The sequence below is a fragment of the Pararge aegeria genome, chromosome 9 (assembly GCF_905163445.1).
Source record: "Pararge aegeria chromosome 9, ilParAegt1.1, whole genome shotgun sequence".
Lineage (NCBI taxonomy): Eukaryota > Metazoa > Arthropoda > Insecta > Lepidoptera > Nymphalidae > Pararge > Pararge aegeria.
The window spans coordinates 15635334-15657029 of record NC_053188.1 but is presented as its reverse complement, the minus strand read 5'-3'; the positions used below and the strand labels follow the sequence as shown (position 1 = coordinate 15657029).

Below are 21696 nucleotides of genomic sequence, written 5' to 3'. Positions count from 1 at the left end.
AATATTTTCATTTTCTTTTTAATGGAAAAACATGATGTTTATCACAATGTTATGGACACTAGTATCCCCAGTAGATTCACTATCAAATATACATAAAGTTACAATTTAAAAGGTAAGCAAATATTTAATTTCAAGAAAGCAAAAGGTAAGCCAGAGCTTTAATCAACTCTTAAATTTCACGGCTCTAAGAAATATATAGCAGCTCAAGTGGGCGTCAAAATATTTCACAGCTCACGTAGTAGATGTAAAAATATTTCACGATGGTCCGCGAACTAAATAATATTTCACAGCTAGCTTGAACGGTCGATATTTCGCAGCTCACGTAGCCGTAAAAATAGTTCACGACTCACGTAGACGTAAAATTATTTTACAGCTCACGTGGACGTAAAAATATTTCACAGCTCGCTTGGACGTAAAATGTTGAGTGGATCTTACAAAACCAATACTTGAGTTTTCTATCGCAGTGCATATAAGCTTTTAGCATAGTTCTAGCGCACTGCGAAAAACCTAGTGCTTAGTTGAAAATGTTAAAACTTAAAATCCATTGACACAAAACATGACTTCTCTTCATTATTGGTAATAAATTGGCAGATTATTCTGCTTTCTAGTATACTGCATTTTTTTTATTGACAGTTCAGTCTCGACATATATCGATTAGAGTCTGCAAAATGACATCTCTAATTTTGCGTCCCAACGAATTTCTTTTGGCAGCTGTCAAAAGTAGAGCATGCAAACGTCAAACGGAAAAGAATCGAAAGAGCCACTTTGTCAATTTATAAAATATAACAAAAATTATAAATATTTATAAAATATATTTTATTAGCTTTTTTTTTAATTTATATAGAATAGAGAAGCCTGTTATGCATTAATGGAATGTGCAGTCTAAACATATAGGTATTACAATTTATTTATTTAATGATTAAAATTAATACGATTTCATTAGCACACTAGAATTAGAATTAATATTATATAAACGTACGAAACAATCAGATAATATGGAGCAGGATTTATGATTTTAATGACGTTATACAAAAATTATAAACATTATCTGTCTCTTTTGCAACTAGTGATGGGCCTGCCATCGAGTTGCGATTCGACATCGATTTTTCATGATTGTCCGATTTCCAAATAAAATCATAATTCTTGTTCGCGCACAATATTCTTTCATCAAGCATACATTTTTATTCCGTCGATTCGAATCTTTGAAAATGTGTAGTCAATAGAGTCATAAATTTATTACTAAAGTGTCGTAAATATTAATTCATTTAATTAAAACGCGCCTGTAAAGTTACGCTTTCAGCACCGTTTAGAAGAGAATGCTATAATAATACATTGCATTAAGCTTATACAGTCCGATAATAATCGTGTCGTCATATAAAAAAATAAGCATTAAATACGATGAAAAATTCAAAACATTAATCGAATCGAATAGAAGAACTTCAATATCGCTTAAAAAGCAGCAATTCTACACGCTTATAAATTCTATTAATAAGGATAAGCCGGTAAGCAAAATCAGATTAATTTAATTTTTTTTAACAGATGTGTTTTCTTGTTCCTGAATTTAATTTTATTGTAACTTAAGGTCATACAACACTTATATAATAATAACAATATAAAATAAAATTGATTTTAATATTCAATCTCATCTCAAGTTGAATGTGATTCGTCATATTCAACTTATGATATTGAGGTAATATATTTACTATCTAATTATAGCAAACAAATAGTTTACCAAGAAAAGCAAGCGTACACGATAAAATCGCGTCGCGTGCGTCACAAATAGCCGCGTACGCAGTGTCGCGCGTGTCGCTGAAGCTAATTGTACATTATTATTAGCAATTAACACATAAGTGCGTGACTTATGCGGTTATGGCTATACTATTATGATGTGACCATAAGCGACAATAAAATAAATCGGATAAAATACCATACATTTTCAATATTTTGTCATTTCATCATACATAACAAGTTCTACGCGCAGGCGACATTCTTTAACGCATTCGTTAATTCAGTTAACAGGATTAGTGCCTCTGGATACCTTAAAATTTAACACGAGACGCGTGTTAGTTTTACGACTGATTTTTTTACATAACACAAAACAAGAAATGAACGTCATAGCTTAAATAAAAAGCGATGAGCAACTGATTATGCAGCCTATGGCAGCCTTATAGCGTCTTGATAGCGCGCAGCTTAAATGTCGTCTGCGCTTACATACAACGTATTATATTGAAACGTCAAGCAAAATGTAATGAATTATGTAAACGACTGAATACACTCGGAGTATGTACTATAACTAGTTTCGAGCTATTTCTTATGATTAAAAATTCATTTCAGGTAGGCCTTATCAATTTTGAAACTTTGAGCCAATCAGAATATCTAGTACGGCAAAAGATAGACAATGGGCAAGAAACTCAGCAGTTGCTCTATTCCAAATAACCCCCAAACCAAACGGTTTGAAATTAATAGTGGGTTTAGCCGTTTATATAATTAATTAACATTATTTACCCCTAGTACAAGATTTAGTCTCTCGCAATCGAGGAGTCGTGTTCGAATATCGAAATACTTGAACATCGTGGTAAACTGGATCTTTTATTGTTTTAAAGCTCAAATTTGCCCGAAAGCATTCAACTAGGGCTATTTGCAGAACATTTGTAAAATAAAAAAAATCGGTACATGATTTGCGACTCTAATGCCAGTTTTGTAATGCCTAGTCTAAGGAGATTACAAGACGTACACCAACTGTTTACCAATAGTTATCACCTAAGAGCAGGTGATCCGTTTTTTTTTTCTAAAGACGCCGCCTAAATCATTAGGCGTTATATTTAGGTTGATGCCTTGAGTGAAAACGGACATAATTAGGGTATAATTAATATATAAATAGGCCCATTTTACTTAGTATGAATAGAGTGTGATGTGCGAAAAACTGATCCCGATTGATAGCGAGCAAGTCTTGTACTAAAGCTAATGTTTACTGGCGACAGTTAACTTTGAAGAAGTACAAGTTGTAATCAATTTAACGGGCCACGAAAAGATATAACGGCTACACAGTGACAAAGAGCGTGACGGCGTTCGGTGCGGTGCGGTCCGGTCAGGGGATCCAACCCGCCACGTAGCTGGGGCTGCGCGTGAACAGGGTCAAGCGTCGGATTCGCCCACCTGACAGATATCATCAATACAACGATCATTCAAGGTCAAGAACAAAACGTTCTCCAATCGAATATCCCTGTAGGAGGACTAAAAATACAATATTAAACATTATTTAATGGCCTATACACCGTGTAATCGAAAACCGAAATATTACTTTACAGGCTTTAGCGGTACATTATTCACTGTCTCTGAGAATTATCTGTGAAGTCAAACGCTAATAGTTTTTGAATTAAAAGTGTGAGAAAAAAATCTGATACAGCTCGTAACATCACATGAAAAATTAAAATCAAGTGGAGTCACTTATTTAATTTAATCTATTATAATGTACGTAGCGTAGGTACTATGCGCGTGTCGGTTTTTATCTTCAATATGGTTGTCAGAAGTAATCAATTGAACTTTTTTTTTAATTGGTTGTTAGGGAAATATACTTATGCACGAACAATATTTCGTAATTCGGTTACACATTGTATAAGCACTTTTGAAACGTCAAATCTATCTGTTCCTATACTCGATTTTATTTTATTGTCCTATAATGTAAAAAATCTTTTTATAACTTCTTAGTTTAAAATGTGTTTAAAAAATAGAAAAAAAAAATTGGGTTAAAATATACAAAACAATAAAGGAAACAGCCCCGGGAGTTGCTTTTATCCAATATTTCAAGTCATTTATTTAAGTTATTTTTTTAATACTACACAAATAACATAACTCAATCTTTATTACTATATATATAATACAATAAGACAAATTTTATAAGGTTTTACAAAATTCAGATCCGCCGATTTTGTGTGATCTGCGAAAATAATTTAGACGGAGAATTCTAAAGATTTCTTTTCTATAGCGAAATAGTTTGTTACGAAAAACAAAACATTTGAACTTATGGTTGGATTTTTAATTATTATTATCAATAAGTTCATTTTTCTCATACTTTCATTTATAGTTATAAAATATTTTTACTACAATCAATGTTTTTGGATGTGCAGTTTTTTTTGTTGTGTTTTTGTAGTTTTAATTGAATTTGTTACAGTTTATTTTGGTATGGGTATTCAAACATTGGTTACTTAGACTAAGGGACATAACAACTAAATTAGAAACGAGTTTTCATCAAAAGGGTTTTGTAGGATTTGCTTAAAGTGGTTCCCAAGAGGGAGTCGGTGATCTGCATCGGCGAAGTGTTAAGGACAATAAAAACAGACCTCTGGTTTCTTGTAATTTTTTTTAAACCAGCTTAGGATAAATAATAAATAGGCTTTTATTCTTATTTTGTTAGACGTTTCGAAAATTATAAGTCTTTGAAATATTGAAAATACCTTTAGAACTATAGTGTAGAATAGTGCTGAATTTCATTCAAAAATTGCCATTATAAATAATGCATAATACTTTTTAGGTACATTAAATTGAACTTTAATTATATATTTTATCACCGTCATAATTTCTGAGTATTAACGTAGATAAACAGCTATACATCTCTCATAATATACTTATTAATGTTAAACTTTTGTTTAATGAATAAGTTTTGTTTTGTCGAAAATAAGAGTAGAATAATAGTAGTATTGTTCCACACAAGTTAGAACTAACGACATCGATCAGTTTAAACATAATCATTTTGAGCACTTCATTCAATTGCATTATTCCTGTCCTATAAGCATATATAAACATTAATTAACTGATATTTTTCGCTTAGGCCGTCATGCGTTCTTGGGCCGGTGCTGATCAACGGACGTCTGGGTTCTACATAGGTCATACTCACCGCGTGTGTCGTTTAGTGATCTAAGCGCCGCTCTGGCTCCGGCGTTGCTGGCGTACTGCAATGCACACACACGCACAGTGTCAATCTTTTATACACACACATACATGGATTCGTTGACGATGTTCACTTCACGTATTTTTTATTTTACTATTTGTTATTCAAATAGGTTAAATTAAACTAACCGAACCCTGCTTTGCTCTAGCTCGGATATTTTTAGAAGTTATTGATACACTTATTCAGAAATTCAACGTTGAGTAAAAAGGTGAATATTCATTCGGATCTTGTGTGAGACCACTCAGGTTTTCGCTATATTAAGTGTAACAAAAATATTTAATATTTATATTCAATATCATTAGCGTACATATAAATTAGATCCCAAGAATCGGGTTGACATTAATCGTAAAAAATATGCCAAAACTTAACGTGTCTGGCTTTGTTTTTAAATTTTTTAATCTACTGTGGAGTACATATAAAAGGTATAATTAAATAAATAAGTCTATCCGTAAGTCTGAATTTTCAGCTGACCCCACATAACGGGAAAGAAGATTTACGAACAGCTTTGTTTTTCTCGAAATGCTATGTTATGATAATCTTTGTGAAGTCAACATCGCCAACGTTTTTCTGGGTTCACTTAGGCAAATAATGTTAAAATAATTGGAAGACGTATTATAAACACACGGGAGCAATAACAAAAGTGAATAACAAAGAAACAGTCTGTAGTTTTTAATATCATGCTCACGCTTTTTAAATCTTTGCACACGACATTTTAATGCGCAACAGGAGTGTGATACGGTTTCAGTCTGTATTCTGTCAGCCTTAGTACAAGTTTTTACGTAAGCTAATATACTTATTATGAAAAACAAAACGTCAAATTTTGATAACTCCATACAAATTTGACAGGTTTAAGTTACTCCAAAGTTGAATTTGATAATTTACACTAAACGCCCTTTTCTTTGCAATTGGTAGACGTCGATATTCATCAGTACCGAAACATTTTATTGTCACAGTATATATAACTTATAAGCTTTGTTTTTAAGCTGGATTTCGTAGAGCGTCTTTTAAATAAATTTGTTAAATCAATACCAAGAATTTGGAATCAAGCACAGTAGGTGGCCCAACTTTAAAAACAATAAAAAAAATTACAATGACATCCCAGTTCCAAGATATTTCAGAATAATTATCAAAGTTTGCGAATATGAAATTTCGTACTAAGAATACAGTTTAGCTTTGCACACGTTCGGAAATCCAGTTCGGAGTGTAAAGTGCGAGATTTTCTACCTACGTTAAAAATATAATATACTTTGATACACACATCGCCACCTAGCCCCAAAGTAAGCGTCGCTTGTGTTATGGGTACTAAGATGATATTTTTATAAATAACATACATAAATGCTTATAATATACAGATAAACACCCAGACACTGAAAAACATTCATGTTCATCACACAGACATTTTCCAGATGTGGAAATCGAACCCACGGCCTTGGACTCAGGGAGAAAACAGGGTCGCTGCCCAGTCGGCCGTCAACTTATTCGATTGCGTGGAAAAGAACTACGATTTATATGGTATCGAAGGAGCGTTACGTAGTTACAATACTGGGAAAACGTACTGTCCCTAGATGCCGCACTCTCAATAGATTACGTAGGTAGAAAATCTCACACAGAAATCTATTCAGTGTTTACACGCAATCATAAAACGTGCGTCGACTGTACGCACGTAAGTCGTCATGTACAAAGAACACTTAGTGCATTCAAACAGTCATTCTTAGCATTCAGTTAGTTCGCACACTCATGCGTGAACGTTAGTAAAAGATTCGTACACAGATTTATAATATTATAAGTTAAAATATATATATATATATATAAAATGCACAGATAGTACGTCTATCGTCGCTTATGAGACTCCTTCAGTATATCGAAGGTAGAATAATGCCCATTTTCACTAACAAATAACAAGGCAAAGTAAGTAACGCCTACTCAAAGAAGATGCCTACATTTACCTTTTACCAATCGCATTTTCACTACGCCACTAATAAAATCTAACATGATTCTTGCCATTTTGTGTTTTATTATTATATTTTTCATTTTTCATATGGATTTAGGCAGTAACGTGTACTTCACATATGCACAAATGCACTGCCTAGCCTAAAAATTTCATACAAGTTTTATAGAAAGAGAATTTTTCAACTTCTTGCGTACTTTATTCTTTATGCTTATCCCTATGACCCCAACGCCACTGGATTTAAGGTTATTAAAAAAACCGAATTTATCAGTTCACGAGCTACCTAAGCACAAATGTGAATTGCTCTAGCTTCATAGCTTAATATAAATAAACTGTGAGATGGTGATAACAAAAAAATACCCGCCTAAGTTTGTTGTGGGTGTTTGTCTTCTTAGACCAGGGCGCGTTTGGAACCCTCGTAGCTTTAGGTTTAAGTTGGCGTACGAAGTTATCACCATCCCCTTACAATTATGTAAACATCTATATATATACATATGAACGCTTCATAAGTGCCTGTGATAAGCCTACATGAATAAAGAAAATTTGAATTTTGAGTTTCAAACTAATAATATATGGTGCCTAACATCGTTAATCATCATTTATAAATTGGTGAAACGTTATTTTTCTTTAGGCATCAAATTTAAGAGTTTCCTAGCTTTAGTGAAAACGGGCATAAGAGGATTAGCGAAGCTTGTCAAAGGCTGTAAACATGTTTCCGGTAAGAACACGGTATATCTGGCCTCGACATTCGTGCTAAGCATAATTAGGATTCTTTACCGATTTTTGACGACGAATCTATATTATATCATTTGGTTCTACACTCCCCGTTCGGCTAAAATCAAATTGTTATCTGTTAAAATAATATAAGTTAAATTACGATTCAAGTGTTTTCAGTGTATTACAGAATTAAGAACAGAGTAAAAAAAAAACAATGTGTTAAAGAAATATAATATTATTCACTACGAGAGTTTAAAAAAAAAAACAAGTGTAATATTTAAGAACAAATCTCAACGGTTGCAGATTTATACATAGTAATAATAGTAATATTAATTTATCAAAGTGATGGAAATTTTTAAATGTATAAATAAAGCTGCACCGAATTTCGGATGTTGTTTACGCTGCGGACAGTGAGATGAAAACTTAACCTGTTACAGATAAATTCGACCGGCCTAAGACACGATGACGTCTTTATAAAAATAGATATATATATATATATATATATATCGCAAAGAAATTGTATTAAATGGCAAACAAAAAAATATAAGTGATAAAACTTTAAAAAGTTTGACGTATTTTTTTGCATACACAACGTATGCGAGACATATGGAAGGATTGTAGTATTGATGAAAATACTGTCAGTATTTATATTGACAGTAATATTGTGTGTGGCCATAGAAATGTTTTTATTTTAACAAATTCAGTTTTTTTTTTCATACCGATGAAATACACAGTGTCTCAGAGATAGAACCAATGGTTTTTCTTTTAAGGATTCAAACGATTATAGGATTATATATCGCATCACAGAAAAAATAGAGTCGATACCCATGCATGTTGAGTTTTTTTTTATTATCAACGTCAAAGGAGCTTACGCCCAGTTTCTCTATCTGTATTTAAGTTTTCACTACACTTTCCGCCGCAAAAATAACACCTCTGTATTATGTGTGAGTAATGAAACTCAATAGTCACTGTAAAAAAAAAAAGCTTTATTTGAAGCGAAGTTTTGTTATACGCTGCCGTGCTAACTGGAGGAACCCTTTAAGGGCCTGACCTTTATAGTAATTACTGACTACGAGCCCCTTTTCGCAGGTTGTTAAAGAATCTGAACTGAAGTCGCAGCGTTAGGTCTTTCCGTACTGTAAGGAACAAAATACTGTGACTATGGAAACACATGTGCTGTTTCACACAACGATCATTTGTCACCGACAAACCAGGCGTGAAATTGAACAATTCAACCAACGTATCGGTTACACAGATGCGTGCTCGAATTTAGACTTTATTATCTGAGTCATATGATAAAGACTAAGACACCGGAAGGTATCTTTGCATCGTTCGAGTCCATGTAGGACTGAAGTGTATGGAAAATGCACTCTTATTTATATAAAAATACCCACGAACTCAATGTTATGAGCATTGGTTATTATTCAAATATAATTAATAAACTGTTTCTTCAAAACTATCTATAAAATAATTTGTAGGGTTTTTGTAAAATCCTAATCAAATAAAATATCTGACAAATATGAATTTATAGTTATAAAAAGGTTGGATTTTTACACACTTTACAAAATTACTGTAACACATAATTGTGCAATTTGATTGAACTAAGTATAAAACCATATAATAGTTCCAGTGAAATAATTTGTAATATAGCTTTGATAAATTCCCTCCTCCGCCCTCGGATGTCGGGATAATATTAGTGTCCGTTCACACAGAACCGGCTCGGACAGAATCGGACGGTGCTCTTCTTTTCACACAGACCTCCGGCCCGCGTACGGTTGGTACTGGCCGGAGCGACCAAGCTTTGTGTTTGTGTTCGGCTGCGCGAGAGCGGAAGAGCGAGAAATCATACGTAGCCGGTCGGCTCCTTTTATTTTTTCACACAAACCGCGTAAGGTTTACTCTCCGGCATTCTCAACAACAAAAGAGGTGATATGTAAAAATAAACCCTATTTCAACTATCCAACGCTCTATTTTAAACGCTATCAAAATCTGCTCTCCGGTCCGAGCCGTTCTGTGTGAACGGACACTTACAGGGAACTGGCAGCAGCGTCCTCTTTGCTACTACTACCATCTACTCAGATCACCAACCCAGCCAGCGTGGTGATTATGGGTAAAGACTCTCGTTGGGTCCAGCAATCCAGAGTCCAGTGAGAAAGAGTCCAGCAGTGGACTGTTTAGGCTATTTATGATTGATTGAGAACGTCATTCATTGACAAAAATTCAAAATTTAATTCATAAATTTCAAGTAGCCCTAATATAAGTACTTTTTATAAACCAGGACTACTGGAAATAAATTTTGAATGAATTCGTAATTTCTAATTTCATACAGATTCTGCTTCTCGCGAAGTATAGCAAATTAAGCTTAATTTTCATAATATATTATGGATTTCTGCAAATTTTTGTTACCTATTGATTTTTTTTTGCTAATTTCCTACACAACAAAAAAGACACGTGGGGTCTGGAGGCACGAGCTCTTTTCGAAGAATTATCGAAAAAGGGTTATCGAGTAATCCTAGAGCGGGCAGTTACCTTGGCCAACGAATTAGTTTTTGACCATCCAAAGGGGCAATGCTGCCAGCATCTTAGGAACTGTGGCCTCGCTGCGGTGGTTTCGAAGACGTTTTATATAGTTTATTTTAGGTTATATTTATAAAACAAATATTTTAATTACTAAACAGAAACAAAAAACAATTAAAAGAGGTCGTGTTTATTCGAGACACGCAGGGCTGTTGAATTTATATAAATGAATTGTTCAATTTTACGAATTCTATTTCCTCTAAACACAAATGGATGGGGGAGGGAGGCACGCGTGCTTTGTATGGCGAGTCGTTTGTACTCACGAGTGCGGTTCTGGATGGAGCACTGGCGGCTGCGCCATCACGAACCTGTCCGCCCCATTAGGTATATCCAATGGCGATACCGGTTCGTTCGATATCGGTTTATCGGTTATTCTTCTCTCACTTGTGGGCGTGGCGGTTTCGGCGCTTGGCGGTGTGAGGTTAAAGAAGCTACTGTCGACCCCCACAGCGGGCGGTCGGCCGCGGGGCAACCGCAAGCTTAGGGACGTGGTAGCCCGCTTTTGCACACGGCAATCTGACAATATCGATATCATTATATCGATCGCATCCCCCCCACTAATAAACCACACACCAACTAAGGTTTTTTGTACAATGGAGTTCGAAAATATCGATAGGTTTTCATACCACAATAGTGCAACGTGATGATGGCCGAACAAGCGTATTGGATTTCGTTCGTTGATGCGTTGTACTTTTCCAGTGCTCTGTATCGATTTCATTCTGATGGGATTGTGATTATCGATATTAACAGATTTAAACCCCGATGCACACTCTCTAAGAGGAAACACTATGAGTGCGAGAATGTAGTTTGCTTCCTCTTTGTGACTCGGCTCGCCGCTCGCAACGTTTGGTGTCGGCTTTATGGACAGAGTCAAAGGATTTGAGGCGCTAAACGAAACGGGTAGCTAACAAACTCCGCTCGCCACGTCTCGTGAGAGTGTGGACCTTGGGTTCCGAATTATGGTTAGTAAGCGAGGGTGTGAAAATGTGACTATAATAAGTTATATGTGTTATCTAGATGCGCCTATGGGATCGGATGGTCATATTGGATGAGTTTTACTGTCGTGTGTGGCGAAGCCCGGAGCACCTGCCTCCTCGCCCGCAATGTATTGATAATGTAACTGTAGATGGCATATTGAACTTTTAATGTATGTTTCATGACATGACATGGTCGAAGCACAGTGTGACACATTGGAAATAAGAAAAATGAGAAAATTTACACACAAAATTAAATATCGGTAGAAAACATTGCATAAATGAAATAATAAGAACAAAAATTAAATTAATATAAAATTTTTTCATTGCTCAAAGTAAATTCATGCGGCAATAATAGTAACAAGATAGCCATTCCAATGTTAAAATATCGATCCGGGAAATCCCCGTAAAATTGACCTCAAGGCGTCAATCTCTAGACTGTAGTCTATTTAAATCGGGAACTTGTGACAACTAGTTACGTATGAATTTACATTGGTTAATAATAAAATGCTATACGCGCTGGTCATTAGACGTTCAATTGCCTGAACGAATTAATCCAAGTGTCATTTACTTCCATACATCCCTTTCAATAACTTCCACTATATACATCCATCTGTAATTTATTGACTTATTTACTTAGCAATCTTGCTATTGGCAAGATCGTTGCAAATAGGTCGTTTGTCGAGACACATCGACTAATTTATACTTACGGCACTGCGTAAATAAATCTTTCTTCTTAACTTCGGATAACAATTTATTCGTAAATTTTGAGGGTGTAAATGGAATGAATTCCATCTTAACGGCTTAAATACTTCTCTCAGTTCTCCCTTCAAAAGGCCCAATCAACTGACATCTCAGGATAGCTATATTTATATACAGTTGATCCCATAATCCTGATGGTTTCAAGCTTTCACTACGGCTAGCATGCGTGCCTCGAGATAATTATCTCTACTCGCTACTCGCATTTTATCTATAGACTTAGAAGAGATAATTGGGAGACATAATCGTCTATTTCTCTCGTCCGATCGGACGACTAGTCGCCGGATTTGCCAAACAACGTTGCAAGTGCGAGTTGCTTCGTGGAGGCAAGGCCGATGCGTGTAGTTTAGTTTCCCGGTCTGCATTTCAACTAATCGGGCTACTAGTCGGCGGATACTCACTTTTGTCGATGTTGCGTTGCACGTACGATGATAGCTGTACTCTAGGCCATACCGAAGAAGTGTGGTGCTTTATTCCATTAGGTTTGTAAACTGCACCTAAACTGATCTGGTGACTAGTCGGCGCAAATACACTTCTGTCGAATTTGGATGCATGAATGTCTTTGACACGAGGTAAATGCGGAGCCACATTATGGTGAGTCTATATCTTTCGTTGGCTTGGTGAACTCGACAAATCGGGCGACTAGTCTACGGATTTACAAAATAGCTCTGCAAGTGCTAAGTGTTCCGAGGTGGCGACAAAGATGCCGAAAAGCGTGAAGTTTAGTTCCTCGATCTGCTTGTCAACTGATCGGGCTACTAGTTGTCGGATACTCACTTCTGTCGATGTTGCGTTGCAGGTGCGAGGCGACGCGATGGCGAGCGTCGCTGTACTCGAGGTGGAGGCCGAGCCGAAGTAGAGTGGGGTTCTGTTCCACGAGCCGCGTGATCTCCATCTCGGTTTTGTTGCCCAGCACTTGCGATCGCTGGTGGACAACATTTATTTATATAAGATTTGTTTCGTTGGAAGATTGACACGCTGTCCCTTTTATTAAACCCCCCCCTTCCCCCCCATTGTGTGTCAAATAAATGGCAATGTATATTAAGCTTAATTTCTATTGTTTCACACTATACCAATACTAGCTGTTCTCGCTAGTGGACTACGGCAAAAACCCTCCTCATTCTGAGAGGAGACCCATCCCATGTAGTGTACCCATGTAGTTTTTTGAATTTGATTTTTTTTTTTGAATTTTTTGAATTTTGACCGTCAATGGGTTTATCATGATGATGATTTTTTAATATCACTACAAGTAAGCCCTTGACTGCAATAACACCTAGTGGTAAGTGATAATCTAGTGTAAGATTTCTACACGACTTCATAACACTAGATCGTTTAGCGGCACGTCTTTATCGGTAGGGTGGTGAAAAGCCACGATGGAAGCCTCTCACCAGACCAGACCGGAGAAAATTCAGAAATTATAAAGTCCCCGATCGTCTCTGCCAGGAATCGAATCTTAAAATCCAACTTAAAACCACAGCGCTCACCGTCATTAAATTTCTATTTATTCTATTTCTATTTTCTAATGTATTCTAACCTGGTTGGAAGCACGGAACTCTTCAACAGTATTGGTGGTGAGAAGGGCCTTCACCAGCTGGACAACTCCAGCAGGACTAATGAAGTTGGTCTCCACGTTGACCACGCGCAGCGAACTGTTGGCTTCCAACGCGTCAGCCAACAGCTGGGCGGTGCGGTCGTTGAGACCAACGTTGACCAGGGACAGTACTTCCAGATGAGTGTTTGTTTTTAACGCTTCGAAAAGCTTCTCGATTTTCTCGTCGCTAATGTTCTGGAATAAAATATACAGGAATAAGGTGTGGAAGAATGAAACAACTTGTCGACTTAATCGCTTCTGTAAAACTATTACATCAAAACAAGCATATTAATATTACCATACAAACGAATTCAAAACATTCTAAGTTACTTATGACAACCCTATTGAAGATAAAAGCCCGACACGCGCATAGTACCTACGCTACGCAACGCGTAACTAATAAAGTGACAGGAGTCACATGATTTTTATTTTGCATGGGCTGTATCTGATTTCTCAGATACTTCAATAAAAACTATTTCAGTGGTTTACTCAAAAACTATGAATTTTTTTGGTTTCACAAATAAGTCTCAGAAAACCACTAAAGCCTGTGAAATATTATTTCGGTTTTCATTTACACCTTGTATATATAATGTAACATAAACAAACAAAATTCATGAAACGTTTAAACATTAACTAATAGCTGTGCGCCGCAGTATACCATTAGTATTTTGTGAGGCCAGAAACACATTCCACGTTAAACTAAGATTAGATTTGACTCAACACGCGTGGCGTGGCGTAGGATGGAGTGGCGTGTTGCCAATGAGTTGCCCTTTTTTTGATCTTCATCATCCACAGTTCGTAAATTTCCCGCTGATCACTTCACCTGCGAGCACAGATGCGAGAGGTTCGACCCTCTATGCTTATTCTGTCTCTTTAAGGACTTCCTTTTAGGGTAGGGATATAACCATTCAACAAAACGATTAATTCAAATTTTGATTGTTATATGTGACAGCTGCTTTATTTTTAACCGATTAATATTGTACGGTATATTTTCTTTATTCCATTTCAAGTTAGCCCAAGACTGAAATGTCACCTGATGGTAATTGCAGTCTTACCCGTTCTGGGTGTGGTAGTGATACCTCCAGTTTGGTGCCACCACTCCAGCACCTTGGATCCAATGTCCATCGCTCCTCTGTACAAACGCGAGCTTACCTTAATGTTATTCCAATTGAGATCAAGGAAGGTCTGGTCGTTGTCTTTCACCCTGTTGATGGTCTGTTCCGGGTCTGTGTCATTGGGGGGGTCCATGGGGTAAATCTGGAATACATGAAACCATTATTAGTATTAGGTTAGTGATGATGCAGTCTAAAAACCAGTAGAACGACCTGCTAAATCACTGGAACATGGAATTTACCCTAAATTTAAGAGTTTACCCCCGTTTATTAATACACATATATTTGGATATTATTTCCACTTAAAGATTTTAAACGAATATTTTTGTGGTTAATCAACCTTTCTTAAATATAGTTCAACGGGTACATACCACGATTATATTTTGGGTTTGTTAGAATCGACCTGATTCTGCCCGTGACATCCAACTTGACATCTCGTTCCTACGCAGTCCCGTCATGACCACGATCCATGCAACTGGGTCGAAATATCGACAAACCCATAATGTGATGATGCAATTTAGGGAGTATGGCACCTATATAAAACTCATACCCTTGTACGCTACGCTTATACAATGCGTTCTTACCGCTCACTCAAACCTTTTTTTATTCCATTCTTATCCTATCATTCTTGAGCGAAATCTGGTCTAGCCAATGGCAGAGCTTGCTTTACGAGTGTACTGGTTGTACACGTATGCCCATTGGCCCCAGCTGATAGTGAGTTAGCAACGAACTACCGACGCGAAACTTAATCCGAGCGAAAAAAGCACAAAAGGTCTAAAATAACCAAATTCCAACAACCAATATAATTCGTCATTCTTTTCAAATAAATAAATAAATATACTACGACAATACACCCATCGCTATCTTGTCCCAAAGAAAGCGTAGCTTGTGTTTTGAGTACTGAGATGACTGATGCAAATTTTTTTATTTTATTTATTAGGGACAACAGTCATTCAAAAAATAAGAAAAAAAAACAGCTAAAAATAAAATAGCACACAACACAAGACCCACATCATTTTATGTATTTTAATGAATAATATACATAAATACACCCAGACGCTGAAAAACATTCATGTTCGTCACACAAACATTTTTACAGTGCTTTTATTTAAGGTCGCAGCAGGGTGCATAAGAAGATGTTAAGACCAATATAAATGTATTAGTCTATTATAAAACTAAAACTAAACTTATTAATTACGCTCGGCCGATTTGTGGTACGAGCTCCCTAGCCTAGGTCTTACAATTAATTCATACAGGAAGCGCGGTAAAAAAGGTATCGAAACACGATTCCAAGCTAGCGCCGGAATTAGCTGCGCCGACGTAACTTGAACATAATGCGATACGGCCGCTTCTTGGTTAGCAGACATACTATGGTTATCCCGTGGGTATGCTTACTTAACACTTCACGCCAAAGATCAGCGCATATTTACGGACGAAAGTGGTACATTGCATTGGAAGATCTGCGCAGATGTTGCGGAGCAGAAAAAAATAAAGTGGTACTTTTTTTCTGCTCTTCACGCAATCTCCGATAGGTTCAGACCATTCTTTCTGCAGGCACCGTACTCGTTCCACACTTGTTCCTAGATAGAATCTCGACTTCGGGCATTCGACCTCTATGTACTTAAACGATCAAGGTGACTTTCGGGATGTATATGTTAGGTTAAGTTGTTCGGATAACTTTGGATTATATTGAGGTAATTTTAAAACTATTAATAATTAATTTGAATTATAACAGGAATTTAACTATATTAACTTTGAATTTAAAATATCTCCAATATTATTTTAATATTATATGTTGTTAGGTTAAGTTGTTTGGATAACTTTGGATTATATTGAGTTAATTTTAAAACTACGAATAATTAATTTTAACAGGTACTTAACTTAACTGTTATTTCTGCTTTTCCTGTTATATAACTAAATAACAGAAATATAAATATCTACTTTATTATAACTCCCTATTAATATATCTCCAATATTATTTGAATATACCTACTCCTAAAATGTATCTAACAGTGAATTAATTCTATCTCATTCTTATAGTACAAGTGACGTGCTGTCTCCTAAGTAATAATATGCTTGAGCCAGTTTCTTACCAGGGTATGCAAACAGCAGAAAAATTGCATATAATAGCCAAAATCCTCCTCCTATACGACCTATATATAAATTTTAGGGTATGCAGTGCTTTTGTGCATGTATGAAGTGCACGCCACTGGCTTGAGCATTTTTAGTGATATAACTGCCCCATTATATACTAACCTTTTTCTTTTTTTTGGCGTGGTGGAAAAGCTTTATTGCTACCTCCGACCCTAGGGCAGGACGGAGGCTATGTGGGACTCCCCCTCTAAAGGGGGGATACCCGAACTAAAAACCACCACGGCTTGTCCCTCTAGTTGGATTTTTAGACGCCCGGGGAACCCGTTGTATACCTCCCGGACGATTATGTACTAACCTTGGGTTTGGTTGCTTTTGTGATGCCGTCCCAACCCAAGCCGACGGGCTGTCCTTTGTTTAGCAACGACGCGTGGTACTGATCCTGGTTCATCATCGAGTGGAAGCCGAGAATTGCTGAAAACAAGATAATATCATCATAATCTATAAATAATATAAACACCAATAAAAACCCTCGGATTTTGAAAAACTCTTCATTGGTGCTATTCTCCTATTGGTCTGATATCTTTATTCAGAAGAAATATATATATATATATATATATTTCTTGTGTGCGTGTGTATGTCACTGAACTCCTCCTAGACGGCTGGACCGATTTGAATGAATTTTTTGGTATACGCTTGGGTGGCACCCTGGATTGTTTAAATTCACAAATTAGCCCGACAGATGGCGTTGGGGTCCGCTAGTTATATATATAACTAGTTGTACCCTGCCACGCTTCACTGTGGCACATTTTTATGGAATGGTTGAGAAACGAGAAACAAAACAAAGAATACATTACATATGTCACCGAGTGTTTTTCTCGCTTTCGGCAGATGGCGCAGTCACCGGTACAGAGATCGTTAAAAAAAACTGCAGTTTCGCGGTCGCGGATATGCGACTGGTGCAAAAAATAGACAAAAACAATCCTTGATGCGGATTATATATTATGCTAAAATTTCAGCTCAATCGGTGCAGATCTTTTTGAGTTTTTGAAGCGTACACCAACATATAATTTTTATATATTTAGATATTAACAGCCTTTTACTAATATAAAGATAATATATTCGTACGAAATATAAATATAATATATGTGTTCCCCAAAATAAATGTTACGTATTTGCGAAAAGTACTTATGCTTGAGGTATAATTTTTTTTAACAATTACCACACATGGTAAAAAAAATTTGGTTAATAAGTAAGGCGTATTATTATTTTAACGAATATTTTTGTGACAGTACTTAGTTAGTGTCTAAAGTTTAAAATTTTAAGTTTTATAGTAATTTTTAATATAAACTCTAAATATGTAAGATAATTGCACGCCAGAAAGTGGCAAACTGTTGGAACTATTCCCACTAACACAAAAAAAAATGTACAGTAAACAAAAAGTAAAAAACGTACAAGCAATTAAATTGACTCTTTTCTATTCTGCTACACTAGCGGCTCCTCGCGAATTCGTCCGCAGATAAGTCAAACAGATCTGCTCTTGTTGTAGAAACTTTTAAAGGAGAAAGACTTTGTCAGAAATAATTTTCCCGAAACTTGAACCGTTTACGCAGTGGAAGCTCCCAAAAGAAAAAAAAACCCTGATTTTTAAACATTCTTCATTGCTGCTATGAATCTTTTTGTACTAGCCTGATGATATATAGCCTATAGACTTCCTCGATGAATGGGCTATCCAACACTGAAATCATTTTTCAAATCGGACCAGTAGTGCCTAAGATATCATAGAGTTCAAGTAAAAAAAACAAAACTATTGGTGATACGTAAAAATTATGTATAACTTAATTAAAGTATTCAAACTCATATTACCTACAGTAACGTCCGCGAGGAAATATATTGAACTATCATATTAAAGTCGCAGTTTAGATTACATCTAAATCGGCGGTAGAAAAAAAGTGGGTATTTAAATAAGAATTAATACTGCGCCACTAATGTAGCGCAGTATTAATTCTTATTCAAATAAATAGTTTTATCATCAAGAGAATATATATATATACAGTCAAAATCTGTTATAACGACATCGAAGGGACTACTCATATTTAGTCGTAAAAACCGATAGTTGTAACAACCGGTGACAGATATTAATAGGAAAGACAATACATGTTTGTAATACGCGATTTTTCTTTGATATTGATTTGTTTTCTTTGCGACATATTACAATTTTCACAGTTAACTCATCAATATGTTTTAGTGCGTCTTGTGTAAAGATAAGTAACAAACAGACTTAAGAGGTATGACGAAGCGGGCCTTGAGGCTAGGGCATGCACGTGCATTGTTTCTAAGAATTATAAAAGACCCTAAACTTTGTTTACTTTTACGATAATAGCCATTGACCATTATACTATGCCAGATGTGGATACTGTTACCTTTTCAAATTGTTTACAATACAGCTGAACCGGTCGTTCTACAGATATAATTTTCCGAACCAAATGTGGTCGCTTAATGCGGTATGTCGTAGTAAACAATGTCGTAAAGACCAATGTTTTCCCATAAGGTGGTCATATCGTTTTCAGCCAGGCCCTTTGATTTTGGTCAATTTAACCGGTACGTTGTTCTAAACGATGTCGCCATAAACGGTTTTGACTGTATATACATATAAAGCAGTTAAAAACATAATAAAATTTAAGGACTACACACCTAAACAAAACTTGATTTAAAAAATATGCTTTGTTAGCTAGTATTTATATATACGGAGCCCTAAAAAATGATGCAAATAATTACAAGCATTTTTATGATGTTAGTAGCGTTATAAAATTTGCTCCTTTGTTGAAACGTTTCTCAGGAATTTGCGACAATTTGGCGGCAATCCAGTAACTGTGTAATTGATGATCTTTGTCATGACAGTCTTTTAAGATATCATCTGTTATTCCGATGTTTGCTTCTTTCAATGTATGTCATTAAAAAAATGCGCGTGCAGCGTCATACGAACATATGTATTTAAACTCATAAAATTGATATTTCTTTTAAGTGTAGATATATAGATAGATAGAATAACTTTAATGCAAAAAAAAAAAAACCATACACAAGAAAAACAAAGACAAAGTACATAGTGTTAGGGTGCAAAGGCGGCCTTATCACTTAAAGTCATCTTTTAACACCAACCTCAGCGTAGTAAGCTATCAGTGTAAACAGACAGGTGTAAAAATACACCAATAAAAAAAAATTTAATTATAAAAAAAAGCGTTACATCATATTACATATATACATATATTTTTAAAATTGCACTATCCCGTTTCCATACTCCTTTTCTTCTTTCATTAAGGGTTGTCTGGATGAGATCGCTTAAAGCGATAAGACCGCCTTTGCGCATTTTTATTCTTCTGATATTTATGTTTTCAATTTATATTATAAATTGTGTGCAATAAAGAATTTATCTATCTATCTATCTCTTGTTTCAAAAGTCTCATTGTAAGGACCTTTGAAAAGAAGATTAAAATTTCAAGTTTCCCACTAGATGGCGCTACAGTCGCTAACGATAGGATCATATTAAATCAATGTATAAAACTGCTTAAAAGGCAATGTTAATTACATTTTTCATTTAAAAAATTTATAAATGAATATACAGTGATGCCCCATTTTGCGCGAATTCAGTGATACGCGGTTTTTATTTTTGATCATCGCATGCATTTGCGTGTTTGCTTTACGAAAAGTTCGAACGTTTTCAGTGTGAAATAATAATTCCAATTCCGTAAAACATTTCATACGCTCACAGAATTAAGAAATGAAGAAGAATAAAGTCCTTGATAAAAACTTTCATCTCCTACTTTCTAGTACCACTTTAATTGCTACATAATGTAAAATCTCTACAAAGAATACAATGCAAATTGCACGGGCGGAAAAACCGTTTCTTTATCGATGTAGGAAGTAGTTTAATTGAATGCAAAAAAAAACATATAGATAGAAAAAATTACATAGGTGTAGTCAATTAGAAAACGAAAGGTACACCTACATTCAATTACGAATATTTAGCATTCATTATTCCTACAACGGCACCTAGCCAGACAAATTAAAAAAAAAAGTCTCGCCATCAAATCTTATGTGGTGAAATAATTGAACATTGCCACTCGAGTAAAATAACTAGCATTTTTTGTGTGAATATTATTGACTATAGCAAAAAAAAATCAGTCAAGGGACGCCTGGCAGATGTGAAACATTGAAATTGTTTTATATAAGTTATACGCATAAAAGAACAGATGACACGACAGGAATCAGATGTAGCGTACTGAAAAGATAAAGCATTACAAATTTGTTTTATAAAATAATGACTGTTTATTAAAAATTTAAAAAAAATATTTGAACTCGCGACAACTCAACTACGTATAGTACATATCGTATAGCGTGGCGATGCGTCGCCACGGCCTCTATCGCCACGCGAAAAATCAGGTTTACCCTCGCCCATAGATGTTTCACATCAAAATTGGTGACATTCATGATAGTGAAATATTGCATTACTGCATTTGTGTAAAATCATACAGGGCACGGATCTCCGTTCACAATGAGAACGGGTTACGAATGTATTAACACTATCAAAATTGATCAAAAACACGTTTCTTGTGACCACTAAACCATTTTTTTATTTATACTCCCCTTTAAATATACAACGTGTAAATGAAAACCGAAATAATAATTCAGAGGCTTTAGAGGTACACTATTGACTGTCTCTGAGACTTATCTGTGTAGCCGAAACCCTAATACTTTTTAAGTAAACCATTGCCATTAGTTTTTACATGTGAAATCACATGCAAAAGTAAAATCTAGTGACTCCTGTCACTTTGTTAGGTACGCGTCGCGTAGGATAGGTACTATGCCAGTGTCGGTCTTTTATCTTCAATAGGGTTGTCATAAGAAAACAAATGTTTTTTAATTAGTTTGTATGGAAAAATAAATAGGTTTCTTTTGATTTAATATTTATACTGGGTGAT

At 35.5% G+C, this 21696-nt stretch overlaps 1 protein-coding gene across 7 annotated transcripts in view; it reads right to left on the bottom strand.

Annotated features, from left to right (window-relative positions):
• The window catches only part of LOC120626130 (tropomodulin-1), a 110247-nt gene continuing 88551 nt past the window's right edge, over nt 1-21696 (bottom strand). For 3 of the 7 annotated variants that reach the window (XM_039893412.1, XM_039893411.1, XM_039893415.1), the window contains exons 5-10: nt 17076-17191; nt 14667-14771; nt 13458-13709; nt 12701-12848; nt 10454-10706; nt 1-3156 (exon numbers count right to left, since the gene is read on the bottom strand). In XM_039893412.1, the coding sequence (XP_039749346.1) occupies nt 3009-3156; nt 10454-10706; nt 12701-12848; nt 13458-13709; nt 14667-14771; nt 17076-17191 (1022 nt within the window). In that variant the 3' untranslated portion in view covers nt 1-3008. Of the gene's footprint in view, nt 3157-4894; nt 4950-7673; nt 7729-8664; nt 8750-10453; nt 10707-12700; nt 12849-13457; nt 13710-14666; nt 14772-17075; nt 17192-21696 lie in introns of those variants that run through there. The other 4 variants (XM_039893413.1, XR_005658841.1, XM_039893414.1 and 1 more) reach the window with 4 other exon arrangements.